This window comes from Ambystoma mexicanum, chromosome 9 (genome assembly GCF_040938575.1).
Source record: "Ambystoma mexicanum isolate Mex_15411 chromosome 9, UKY_AmexF1_1, whole genome shotgun sequence".
Taxonomy (NCBI): domain Eukaryota; kingdom Metazoa; phylum Chordata; class Amphibia; order Caudata; family Ambystomatidae; genus Ambystoma; species Ambystoma mexicanum.
This window is the reverse complement of record NC_090931.1, coordinates 1,006,531,356-1,006,543,240: the sequence shown is the minus strand read 5'-3', so window position 1 is coordinate 1,006,543,240 and position 11,885 is coordinate 1,006,531,356. Positions and strand designations below refer to the sequence as shown.

Here is an 11,885-nt window from a genome sequence, read left to right as displayed (position 1 = left end):
AGAAACTAGGTGCCTTTTTTTAAGGTTTAATGCAAATTAAACATCTTGTGGGAAATGCCAAACCATCAAAATGCACCTGTTGTGATAGCTATAATGCAGGCAGGTACTCACATGTATGAATACAATTGTATAATGTATATTGAGTATTATAAAGTAAGCATTTTTCCATTTGCTTATGGGGCAATCCATCCCAAATAAGAATAATAAAGTAAGTCCCCACAAGGATAGTAACACGCGTCCAAGTCCCCGCAAAGATGGTACCGGACACGCGAGTAAAAATAAGCATTTTTGCAAATATGAAGTTGGATCCTTTATTGTGAATTTTTTCTGAACCTAGTTCTGCTATTAGCCAATTTCTAAAACATTGGGAAAGGATAGTCCCCACAAGGCAGGTCCCCACACATAGTCCCCACAAGGTAGGTAAAACGTGTGTGTGTGTGTGTTTTTACGATCATCCCTAACTTTTTTGGAACATACGTGATGTAAACTCCATTGTCTTTATTGTATCCCTTACGTTGTACTATATAACACTTTAAAATGACTGCATTTGATTGTGGCCCCCTTTTGTTCTCAGCGAAGAATGTGTTATTGAAATGTTGGACTCGTGTTTTCTGTGTAGCATTGGATTATTCTTGATTGGCGTAAAACTGGGATTGTAAAACTTGTTCAAGTGTACCTCCGTTGTTGGCTGTTTTTCACCTTAATTGTGACAGTTAAGAGATGTGCTACACGGCAGGGACAGGAAAATACTCCCAACGAAAAAAAAAACAAGAGTACAAATTATTCCCAAAAATAACGAGAAACATCTGACAAATAGAATCCTGTGCCCCCGTCCACCCACAGGTGCATGGACATGCTTGGGCCGTCTGCATCAGCAGAGTTGTTCACGTGGAAGGAGTTATAATATTACAAACTACTCTGCAAGGGCCCTTGAGGTAAGAACGCCTTTGTTTATTTGCATGAATTACTGTGTGTAAAGATTACACAAACTATATGTTTTAGAGTTAAAATGTGTCTATGTCCCTAAAAATATATGGTCGGTTTGTACAATAGGTATATCCCAGAGACAAGTTCCACACCACAGGAACTCGCCCTGTGCTACTGTGTGGGTACTACAACAAGATTATGTATTGCAAAGGAAAGGGACAGACTGTGTCTCTCAATTGCAAAAGCAAATACATTGAGTCCTGAAAAAATGGACTAGCCAATGTTGTGTATAACACAAAAGTATAATTCCTTTTATTCAATAAAAATTGTCAAATAACATCACATACTTTAAAACAACACTGTGGGATATGTGGAATACGGATCAATATTCCTACTGTTCAATCCATGATTACTTTAAACAAAACATCCAAAATGTAATGCATAACACACCCAACACGGATACAATCGTGCACATGTTCATCCCTTTGCATCCGATATAGCCCTACATGTTTCTGTCCTACTATGCCAAACAGTGTTGGACATTCCTCAGGGGCGGTGCTCTTAATGTGGAGTGATCTTGGACACCCATACATAATTGTAATTGAGAGAAGACACAGAACACACACCTCAAAATATATCACCATTGGAAATGGGGATTACTTTATTTTGCGTCCTTCTATTCACGAGGTCGCCAAATCAACATAATAGAAATACAGCTACATGTGACACACTGCTTAGACTGAACACCATTTTTACAAGATCGCATCAATCACGACATTTTGTAGCTGGTATTATTCGAACGAACGCTTCGTGTTTGAAAAACGGTTGCCAATGCGATTTTACACCCATCAGCATGTCTTGGCTGAAATGGGGACATGTTTAACTCCCAAATGCAATGCAGCAGGTATTCCAAAATCAGAAGGTCGTTGCACCAAAAGCCATGGTGGGCACGCCTATATTTCGATTTCCAGCTAAAACGTTATTCTTTCCCCGTAGCTGTCAAACCTGGTCAAACGCACCTTTGACAGATACAGTGACCTGACCAGATGTGAAAGCAGGTCACTGAAATTATACTAGCCAATGAGCAGGGACCGTCCAGGAACCAATCTCGCTCTGCGCGAAGGAGCCAATCGCGGCTCTGCTTACATCTCAAGTTCACACACCCGGCTGGCAGCAGCGCAAGCAGCAGCAGCAGCAGCAGCTGTCCTGGGAGGTAGCAGGGAGAGGCGCCTGCTGCCTGGGCCCGCCCCCTTTCTTCTCATTGCAGAGAAGAGAAGGCAAAGGGAACGGGAAGAGGGCAGCTTGGACCGATCCCAGCCGCAGATAGAACAGCTCTGCTCTGGGACGCGGAGGGGTAACCCCAGCACTAGCTGCCGTTCTGACCATTCATCGCCAGCCCTGCGCCAGCGAGGCAAGTGCACCGGCGGAAGATGGCAGGGATACTCGCCTGGTTCTGGAATGAGCGCTTCTGGCTGCCGCACAATGTCACCTGGGCGGACCTGAAGAACACGGAGGAGGCGTCCTTCCCGCAGGCGGAGGATCTCTACCTGGCATTCCCGCTAGCGTTCTGCATCTTCATGATCCGCCTGGTGTTTGAGAGGTAAGCGTGGCCCCAAAGCCGTCATGCGCCCCTGCACTGTTGCCAACTTGACAGTTGCCAGAAGACGTTTGCTTTCCAACATGACACAAGGGGCAAGAGGCGGCATTGCCGTACAGGCTGCCCCACGCATGGCACACTGGATGCCGCGTGTCCTACGCAGAGCATGACCGATCTTTGCCGCCCAGGATGCCACGAAGTGACATATCAGTGGCCAATGCATGGCACGCTGGTTGCCACATATGATCCACTGAGGATAAAGGAGGCCACACGCGTGTCGCTCAGGAGGCGCCACTTGTGACACGCTGAATGCCGCACGAGTGAAGCATCGCAGCCAGTGCCGCAGGCACGCTCCACGGGAGGCCCTGTGTATATATATTGTTTGATGAACGCACGCTTTCTGGCAGCACGCCCTTTGGTTACTTTCATTACAGCCGTGCTTGGGCCGGGTTTCTTAGTCGCCTGTTTTGTGGGAGCGCAGATTGTAGGCTGTGCTTTAGCCCACACGTGTGTCCTCACTCGGAGGCTTCCCTGGAGTTTTATGAGGGGGGGGTGTTTGCTGGCTCTTGTTCGTTGCCCCCTTGTGAGAACAGCGGCCGCGGTAACGTGTTTGTTGCCCAGAGAAGGACGCTTCATTCGCGCACTTTGAGCCCATGTGCTCAGAGCGTCACTAGGAGGCGAAGTTATACAGATGATGTCCGTCGTGTACCTCCCGAGAACAGCTGTAACGTGCATGTTGCGAGTATGATCACTTAACACGCCCAGTTCTTTAGAAAAGGACACGGGGGCGTGCCACACGTGTGTTATTATGGAAGCTCCGGCGGCTACGCATGTGTGATTCTCGGGTGTGCTGCTAAAATGCAATGTATTTTATGATCAGTCATTAAGGATTGTGCACCTCTGCGCAGTTACCGTTTTAGAATGCTTTCTCTGGTTGCTCTTCGTGGTGTCTATTAATAACACAGGACCCCTTAGTTCCTGTGACTGAACACGCGTTGTGTGAGTTGTCCTAGTTGTGTCAGCACCATGGAGAAGGGAAGTTGGCCGTACTTGGACGCATGGCGTTCTTGCTGATTTGGGTGGGGACAACATTTCGAGCGAGAATTTTCTACGAATCTGAAAGTAAACACGTCCCTTTAAAATGACAAACCCATAGTCACGGCACTACACTTCCAGTAAAGGAAACTGGTCCTGTCATATGTGCGGCTATTGCCGGGTAGTGGGAGACAGCGACCTGCTCCGCTGTGCTCCGTTTCCTAGTGCTGTGACTGGCATTGCCTTCGATGTGTTGTGTCGAATGTGTCTAATGTCGCTGTTATGTTAGAGATGCTCTTATCTGCACTATCTGTAACTAGCGCCTAGATGCCTCCGGGGATTGCGCGCTGAAATAAATGTCAACATAAATAAATATGGCACATGTGCAATTCGTATAAACGTATCGTCCTCTGGCATGGCGGGAATGTGAGGTTCACACGCCTCTAGGTTTTCATGCCAACTAGATTCTGGGTGGATTGGCCGGGTTATAGGTTTTGAGGTAATAGGCTGGCTGTTGTACTGCACAAGTGTGCCGTTTTGCTGTAATAACAACTGCTTGGACGCTAGATTCTCAAACCGTTTAAGCATCTCCCAACTTGTGCCAAAAAAAGTGGCACTTAAAGCCTTGCAAAGTTAAGGGGGCGTTTCTGGGCATTTTATAGCCAATGCCAAATTCACCAACGGGTTACGCTTTAAACAGAAATAATTGTCTTCCTCCTGCCAGTACAGGCGTAGGGGAGGTGCAAATCATGGCAGGGTAAATTCTGACCCTGTCATCATTTATTTTTGAAGTGCAAGAGCCGTGGTTAAAACGGCGGCTGTCACACTAGCATTTTCATCCCCCAAGCGAGTCTCTGTGAAGCACACCCACAGGAACCACGTGGTTGCTGGGAGCCTGTCCTCTGAAACAACTGTATGCCAGGGGGCTGAGCAGCACATCTTTGCGCCACTGTCCAGCCCCTACTGAAAAGCTCAGATCAACCTTTGTAAATAAGGGCACATGAGCATTTCAGAAAGTAGTACACACGAGGCAAGTGCATTCTCTCTGCTCCTTGTATTTACTCTGCTTTAAGAGAATCGGGCCCTAGACGTGCAATTCATCCATTGTGGCCACTGCAGTGAGTTGGCTTCCTTGGTGCTGCTTCCGACGTGGTTCATTGTGGGCACTGGCAATGCCAATAGTTTTGGTGTTTACTGATGTTCTTTGCATTTTGCATTTATGGACACCTTGGTGCAAGGAGGAGAGAGCAAAGTTTGAAAGGAGGATGTCAATAGGGGTGTAGAATAAGAAGGGGAATAGAGCAAAGGAGGAAGCCATTGATAGAGCGTGCCATTGATTGTGAGCTGGAGGAAACATGAGTGAGAATGGGTTGGAGTGAGAGAATAAGAAATAAAGAGAGGTGTGAGAGGTAGGATCAGATGGGGAGGGGGTGGGCAGGGAATAAAGGGTGTGGGGTGTGTGAAGACAGAGAGGGGGAGGTATGGTGAATGGTGGGAGTAAAGCGAGAAGGCTAGGGTTGAGTAGGGAAAGAGGGGTAGGATTTGTGGTAGTAAAGAGAGGGGATAGGGTGGGTGGGGATAGAGTGAGAGGTTGGGTGGGTGGATGGTGGTAGAGAGAGAGGTTGGGTGTAGAGAGGAGGTGGGGTGGGGTAGAGAGGGTGAGGGGTGGGAGTGCAGAGAGGGGGTAGGGTGAGTGGGGTTAGAGAGAATGGGGATAAGGTAGGTGTGGTTAGAGAGAGTGAGGGTAAGGTAGGTGGATGGGCATAGGGTGGGTGGAGAAGAGGGCAGGGTTAGGGTGGGTTGTTGGGGGTAGAGAGAGTAGGCCTAATGCGGGTTGGAGTAGACAAAGCGGGGTAGTGTAGGTGGGTAGGGGTAGACAGAGTAGGGGTAGTGTAGGTGGGTAGGGGTAAACAGAGTGGGAGCTAAAGTGAGCCTGCGTAGGGTGGGTGGGTGTAGATAGAGTGTGGTTAGGGTGGGTGGGAGTAGAGAGAGTGTGGGTAGGGTGGATGGGGGTAGAGATAGCATAAGTAAAGGGCTGTGTGGGTTAGAGATAGGGTAATAAAGAGAGAGTTTGAGAGGTAGGATGAGAGGGGATAGCAGGAATGGGTAATGTGGGTGGAGCAGTAGAGGGGGTAGTGTGGGGTAATGTGGGTGGGGATAGAGAGAGAGGTAGGGCGGTAGAGAGTGCTGTGGTGGGTGGGGGTGGAGAGAGTGGGGGTATTGTGGGTGGGGGTAGAGAGAGTTGGGGTAGGGTAGGTGGGTGGGAGTAGAGAGATTGCAGTAGGGTAGATGGGAGTAGAGAGGCTATGGTTAGAGAGGGCAGGGTAGATGGGTGAGGGTAGGCTAGTTGGGTGGGGGTAGAGAGGGTGGGAGTAGGGTGGGTGGGGTAGAGTGGGCAGTGTTAGGGTGTGCGGCTGGGGGTAGAGAGCATGGAGGTAGGGTGGGGATACATACAGTGGGGTTAGGGTGAGTGGGTATGTACAGTGAGTGGGTAGTGTGAGTGGGGACAGGGTAGGTAGTTGGGGTAGAGAGCATGGGGTTATAGTGAGTGGAGGTAGAGGGTGGGGGTAGAGAGGATGGTAGTGGGTTGGGTTGGGTAGTGAGAGCAGGGTCTAGGAATGGACTAGGAACCAGGCCGGTGTTTATCAATAAGACATTTATTAATGTATTATTTAATGTCACATTAGAATCAACCAATTACAACAGCCACCAATATTTTGGCAACACACAAATGCGAGGACTTCTATAACGTGAACAGGTTAAGGTATACTGTCACAAATACTTCCTATTTAATGCCAAAACAGAAGAAGAACAATTCAACACACAATAATAGCACACAAGTTAAGCACCTCCCGTGCGACCCCAAACAACAATTGGACTTGATTCCTTTGAATGGAAGGCAGTGGCCAGGAGTAGGAATACAGGGGGAAAATCAGTTTTGGAGTTGTACCGACAGAAACAATATGGGGACACAGCAAAGAAAGGGAACATTCATTTTTAGAGCACAATGGAAGAATGAGGTTTTTAATTATTTCTCACAACTGCTATGGAAACAAAATAGAAAGAAAGGGAACTCGCATGCTTTTAGCGAATACTTGTTAGCACTAAAGGGGAAAATCGGTTTTAGGATATTCAACAAATGGGCAATGGGAAAGAAATGCAAGTTTTTACCTCACAATAGGGAAAGGGGAACAGAATGGGAAAATCATTTTTTGGCATGTTATGCTCAAGTTCAATGGGAAAGAAAATGCAAATGGAATTCATTTTTACTGAGCTGAAAATAACAGGTAAGTTCTGGGAAAGGGAGTAGCTCACAAAAGGGAAATTGTTTTTTGGTTAGGATGACAGATGCAGTGGGAAAATACAGCTGCAGATGGAAATACATTTAGCAGGGCACAATTTAAACAATGGGCCAAATTCATTTTTATTAGATTACAATGGGCTTACTTCTTTGGGGCAACACTTTATGACCAAACCAATTCAAAAGGCACTGGGAGAAGATGGTTGGTTTCAAAATCCAACCATACAAATCCTGTGAAATAAATGGTGAAATTAATTGATTTGCTTACAAAAATACAGTTAGGATTTACACAGACAAATTGAGGGGTTTAAATGGGGATTTGCTAACATACACAGGTAAACAGGGGAGTTCTTTAATGGCTAAATGACTAAAATGCACAGACAATTGGGGGTTTTCAATGGGGAACATATTGAATGCAATGCTACAAGAATACAAGGTTTATGCAATCTATGGCTTGTGGTATTTCTATTTACAGGAAACCTCTGGACTGGACATCAGGGAGTGTCAGAGCACCACTGCTGGGACAGCCAAGGGGTCCCAAGTCAGCTACTATGCCTCCTGGGTCCTCTGCAAGATTAGGCCTAACTGCTAGTGCTGGGATTGATCAGAGTTCGGCAGCTGACATCACTAATGTGTCATAGTTCCAGCAGAAGGGATTGGTTCTGTGTCACAAGTCCACTCCCATCTGTGTGTGGCATATGAATCATATTTTACATGTTTTATCAAACTTTTATGGTTCTCACATTCATACGGAGGGCCACATTAACTTTTTATTAATAACATTTGGTATGTTGGTCTCACCAAAATCGTTTTTAGATGGTGAGAAGCGGCTCGCTCACAACAAATTTAGAGAGACCAGAGGTTTTATTTTTAACGACCACTAGTAAACAGCCCTCTACTGAAATTTTTGTTTAACATTACACTATGTTTACAGGGTCACTTGCTTCCCCACAATCCTATTGTGATTTTTCTTTTCTTACGTATGATTTATGCTCATTATATTGTCATATACCATACCAGTTTGTATCAAAAATATTAATTTATTATATTTTAGCATTTTATTAAAAAAACTTTTTTTGATCTTTTCTGTTATACAATTGTAGAAATCTGTCACAAAATGTATACACAACAAATATCTCAATAATTTTCAATTTGAATATGCACGTTCAATAACATGTAGTATTTCATTATTTAACAATTATTTAGAATACAAATTTCATAGGGATCTGTTATTTGCTCTCCTCTCTCATAGAGAAGTACATCCCAGTCCATAAAACATTTCAACCTATGTTCATATCACCCATGCTTACTCTCATACCGCATTCATATCATACCATACCCGACATGTTTCATTCCTTTCACACTTTCATACAACTCACAAGGAAATTCTTCAGGGGTAAAAAATCTACCACATTTCATTGAAATGTACAATGGTGTTTGTCTTCTTATAGGTTTTTCCTAGGGATCAACTATCAATGAGGTCCCGTTTATCCTTCCATAAGGTCCAACCATCAAGCGGATAGCTGTGGGAAGCAGGTGTGAGATATTAGAATTTTAGTATTCAAATCAACATGCCGGCTGACATTTTTGTTATGTACAACCTGCTACATTAACTAGCAACAACAAGGAGTAGCTTATTCTATTGGCTCCTTATTCACATCTATTAAAAACATCATCTCTCCATCTTATCCAGTACAGGTCACTCCTCAAAATTTCATTTGTGGCAAGCTTTATATTGCTCTTTTTGATTACTCAAAGATATACATTATTGTTTGTCTTCGGTGAGTTTACATAAATTACCTTAATCTTGTCCGCTTCTTTTTTTTATCTTCTTAGTATAGCCCATCTATTTCTCTGTCAACTTTTGTAGGTTACTCTGTTATGTCGACCTGGCTGCTAAATGCCAATTGCGATCTGAGGGGACCACTATGCTCTTCCCCTGTTTAAAAAAACTACTTAATTACCATGGATTTGGTTAGCCCATTTTTCTTTCTTTATCTACTTCCATACTCCATTAAGTCATTTTGGTATTTCTCCTACTGACCTAATATTCTTTTCAATCCGGTTCCTGATTTTAGTGATTGTTTACAGCTCCTGAAGTGTTTCTGTCTACTGGCTGGGCCGGGTTAGATCGTCTAGTCATTCCTTTGTACAAACCGCTCCACATCTGTTTTCCTACAATGGAAAAGCAAAGCGTGCACAGAGTTTTACTCTTTGGGTGTATGTGCAATCTGGTGCACTTCTAATAGCTTTATTACTAAAGTCGTTCTTACCTTGGCATTGTCTTCATGCTCCTGCTCTTTCCAGGCACCGCGCATCAGCTTTCATCCCTTCTTTGCGAACCGTCTCCCGTCTTTTCTCACGGCTGGCGTCTCTATCCCTTTCTGTTGGTAGCCTGCGTCCCTCAATGTTGTCCGTCTTTACTTTTTATAGTTTGCCACTGTGCATGTGACTAATTGTCACGTGATCCATGGACGCTACGTTAGTCAATCGCCTTCTTATTTATTCTTTTTTGTGCATTTACTGCCTTCAGCCCCCTGTTCTCCACACTCAAGGGCTGTGCAATTCAAGCCAAACGATGCAGCCCAACCTCACGCTCCAGATGGGCAGCGTGGCACCCGCGTTCACTAAAATCCCTTCACGTGTTTCTTGCTCCGTAAGTTATTGTGAACGCTCCTCGCGTTCATTCGTCTTCAGTAATGCTAATAGCTATGAGTCTTGAAGTTATACCTGGCTTTGTTTTTGGTCATTCTAAACTCTGCGCATAAATATACCCGAATCGAGTTCCTATGTAGAGAAGCGGCTCGCTGACATCTTTTCAGAAATCCTACCATGACTATTGTGCGACAAATATTACCAATTTTAAAAGATGAAAACCATTTCTCCCATTGTGCACAATGGACAGTCAAACCACTCCTTAAATCTGGCCCCCACCCTTGCCATGTGCATGTTCCTGGCTGTGACGTCAAGAGGCTCCTATGTGGAGATTAGCTTGCACATACCAAGAGCTAATGGGCAGATTTATTGCGGCCTAAGTGACCTGGGTCATAATAGCTGGGGAACAGAGCTGCCTTTATCTCGTCCCCACCGCAAATTTGATCTGTAGTGGAATTTAAGTTTGTATGTTTAAAGGAAGGCTCTCCTGTCTGCGATGAGCCAGGCCTAAATCCCCATGACAACATGGGCTTTGGAATTTAGTTTCACAATTGAAGGAGTCACAAACAGAGAGAAACAAAACCAATCGCAAGCAACCCACTTAGCCAACTCACATTTTCACTTTTTGAAAGGCACACCATTTTAAAGTGGATAAATGTCATTGCAAAGTTGTTCCCTCCATACGGGGGTTAAATGAGGGCATCATAATTACCTTTGTAAAGGCTTTGGTGTAATTGTGGCTTTGCAAAGTGTCACTTGCAAGCAAAATCAAAATGACATTGTGTTGCTTTCAGCCGTGAAAGGCCTTCATTTTACTGTTCAATATCCCCTTATAGATTCTGTGCACTGGTGTTTCCTCTGTGATGGGCTCATGATAGGCAGAAACCAAGTTCATATGTGAAAGTCTTGCACACATTTTGATGAAAATTACTTTAGTTTAAAGGGAAAAAAACAGAAATTTAATTTTATTTAATGTTCATGACAGAAAGCAATCTGCTTCACTGCAACTGCAGCACACAATGCTGACATCCCATTGAGGGTTCTGTGGACTGTGGTTTCTGATAATGTTACTTCAGCTCTCCAATAATTTGGCAAACCTTGCCACATGTCTTTCCCTTATGCCAGGCAGTTGGTATTCTTAAACGTCTTGGTGTTTTGAGGTTCAATTTCACTCCTTCTCGCTTTGATTTCATAGTGTAATTTTTCACATTATTCCAGCTTTGGGGTGCATTTAAAGGCCCCAAAAAGAAGTCCCTTTCACATGACTGGCTGGCATTTAAACACTTCAACAAAAACGGCATTGATTTTGGTTTTGGTTTTCACGTAAAGTTAAAGAGCCATGTGGAAAGGGGCCTATCTGTCATAATCAATGGCCAAGCAGCACTTTAATGTACCAAAAGAAGGAGGAATCAAAGATCCCTGTCACATGGAAAACAGGATTTTTAAACATTGATAGCAAAAACTGCCTGCACATGTGTGTTCAAATAAAAACGGCTTTAAAAAGTTAAAATAGGAAAAAATATCACTGCTCACAGAAACATGTCAGGAAAACAAAACATGATTTGTTGGTTGACAAAATCAATGTATATTGTGTTTCACCCACAAAACTCCAGTGACATTTGAAGAGACACTAAATCTTCAGGAAAAACCTGTTTCTGGCTGAGGGCAAAACATCACAAGGAAAACCTCCACTTTCAGCCTGGATACCTTCTAATGACCCCCCCAGCAATAGAATTTTGTGCTGAAGGTGTCAAACACCCACTGTTCCCCATACAGGCCGGCCCTGAAGGCAGTTAAAGCAGGGAGTTTAAAGAAAGCCATCCTTGGATGGAGCATAAATAAAAGGTGTGAAGACTGGGGGTACCCACTTCAAAAAGCACAGTACCAACTTCAACTTAAACTTCAACTTCAAAGAGACTCTTAAAAAACCTATGGTCACAGGCTGGCCCAGGGATACAAATGGCTGTGCTGGATGAGGCAAACTTCCCATTTGCTGAACAGGAACACTCCCAATTAATTTAAAAGACTATTATGATTTAGGCATTTTTTTTGCAGCAACCATACTGTGGATTGATTTCAAATTTATACCATTGTTTATGTAATTTACAGGCTCATTTGGGGATGTAAAATGCATCTACCTCTGACTCTGGGAACTGTAATGGCCAGTTAGACTAGGTTTCTAGTTGATCTGAACATGTTCCAAATATGAGAGTTGGTGAAAAGGTGGACAATGAAATTAGGAATATGGTTAATGACTTACATCTTGATAACTGTTGTGTATTTTATGGAAATGACAAAAATGTGCCACATGGTCATGCTACATTGTACATATTTGAGGATTGGCTTATCTAATTCTCCATGATCGCTAAA

General features: G+C 44.1%; 1 protein-coding gene across 2 annotated transcripts in view; it reads left to right on the top strand.

Annotated features, from left to right (window-relative positions):
• Positions 1-2,082: 2,082 nt before the first annotated feature.
• Positions 2,083-11,885, top strand: part of CERS6 (ceramide synthase 6) — a 1,220,327-nt gene continuing 1,210,524 nt past the window's right edge. For both annotated transcript variants that reach the window (XM_069616260.1, XM_069616259.1), the window contains exon 1: positions 2,083-2,527. In XM_069616260.1, the coding sequence (XP_069472361.1) occupies positions 2,358-2,527 (170 nt within the window). In that variant the 5' untranslated portion in view covers positions 2,083-2,357. The remainder of the gene's footprint in view (positions 2,528-11,885) is intronic.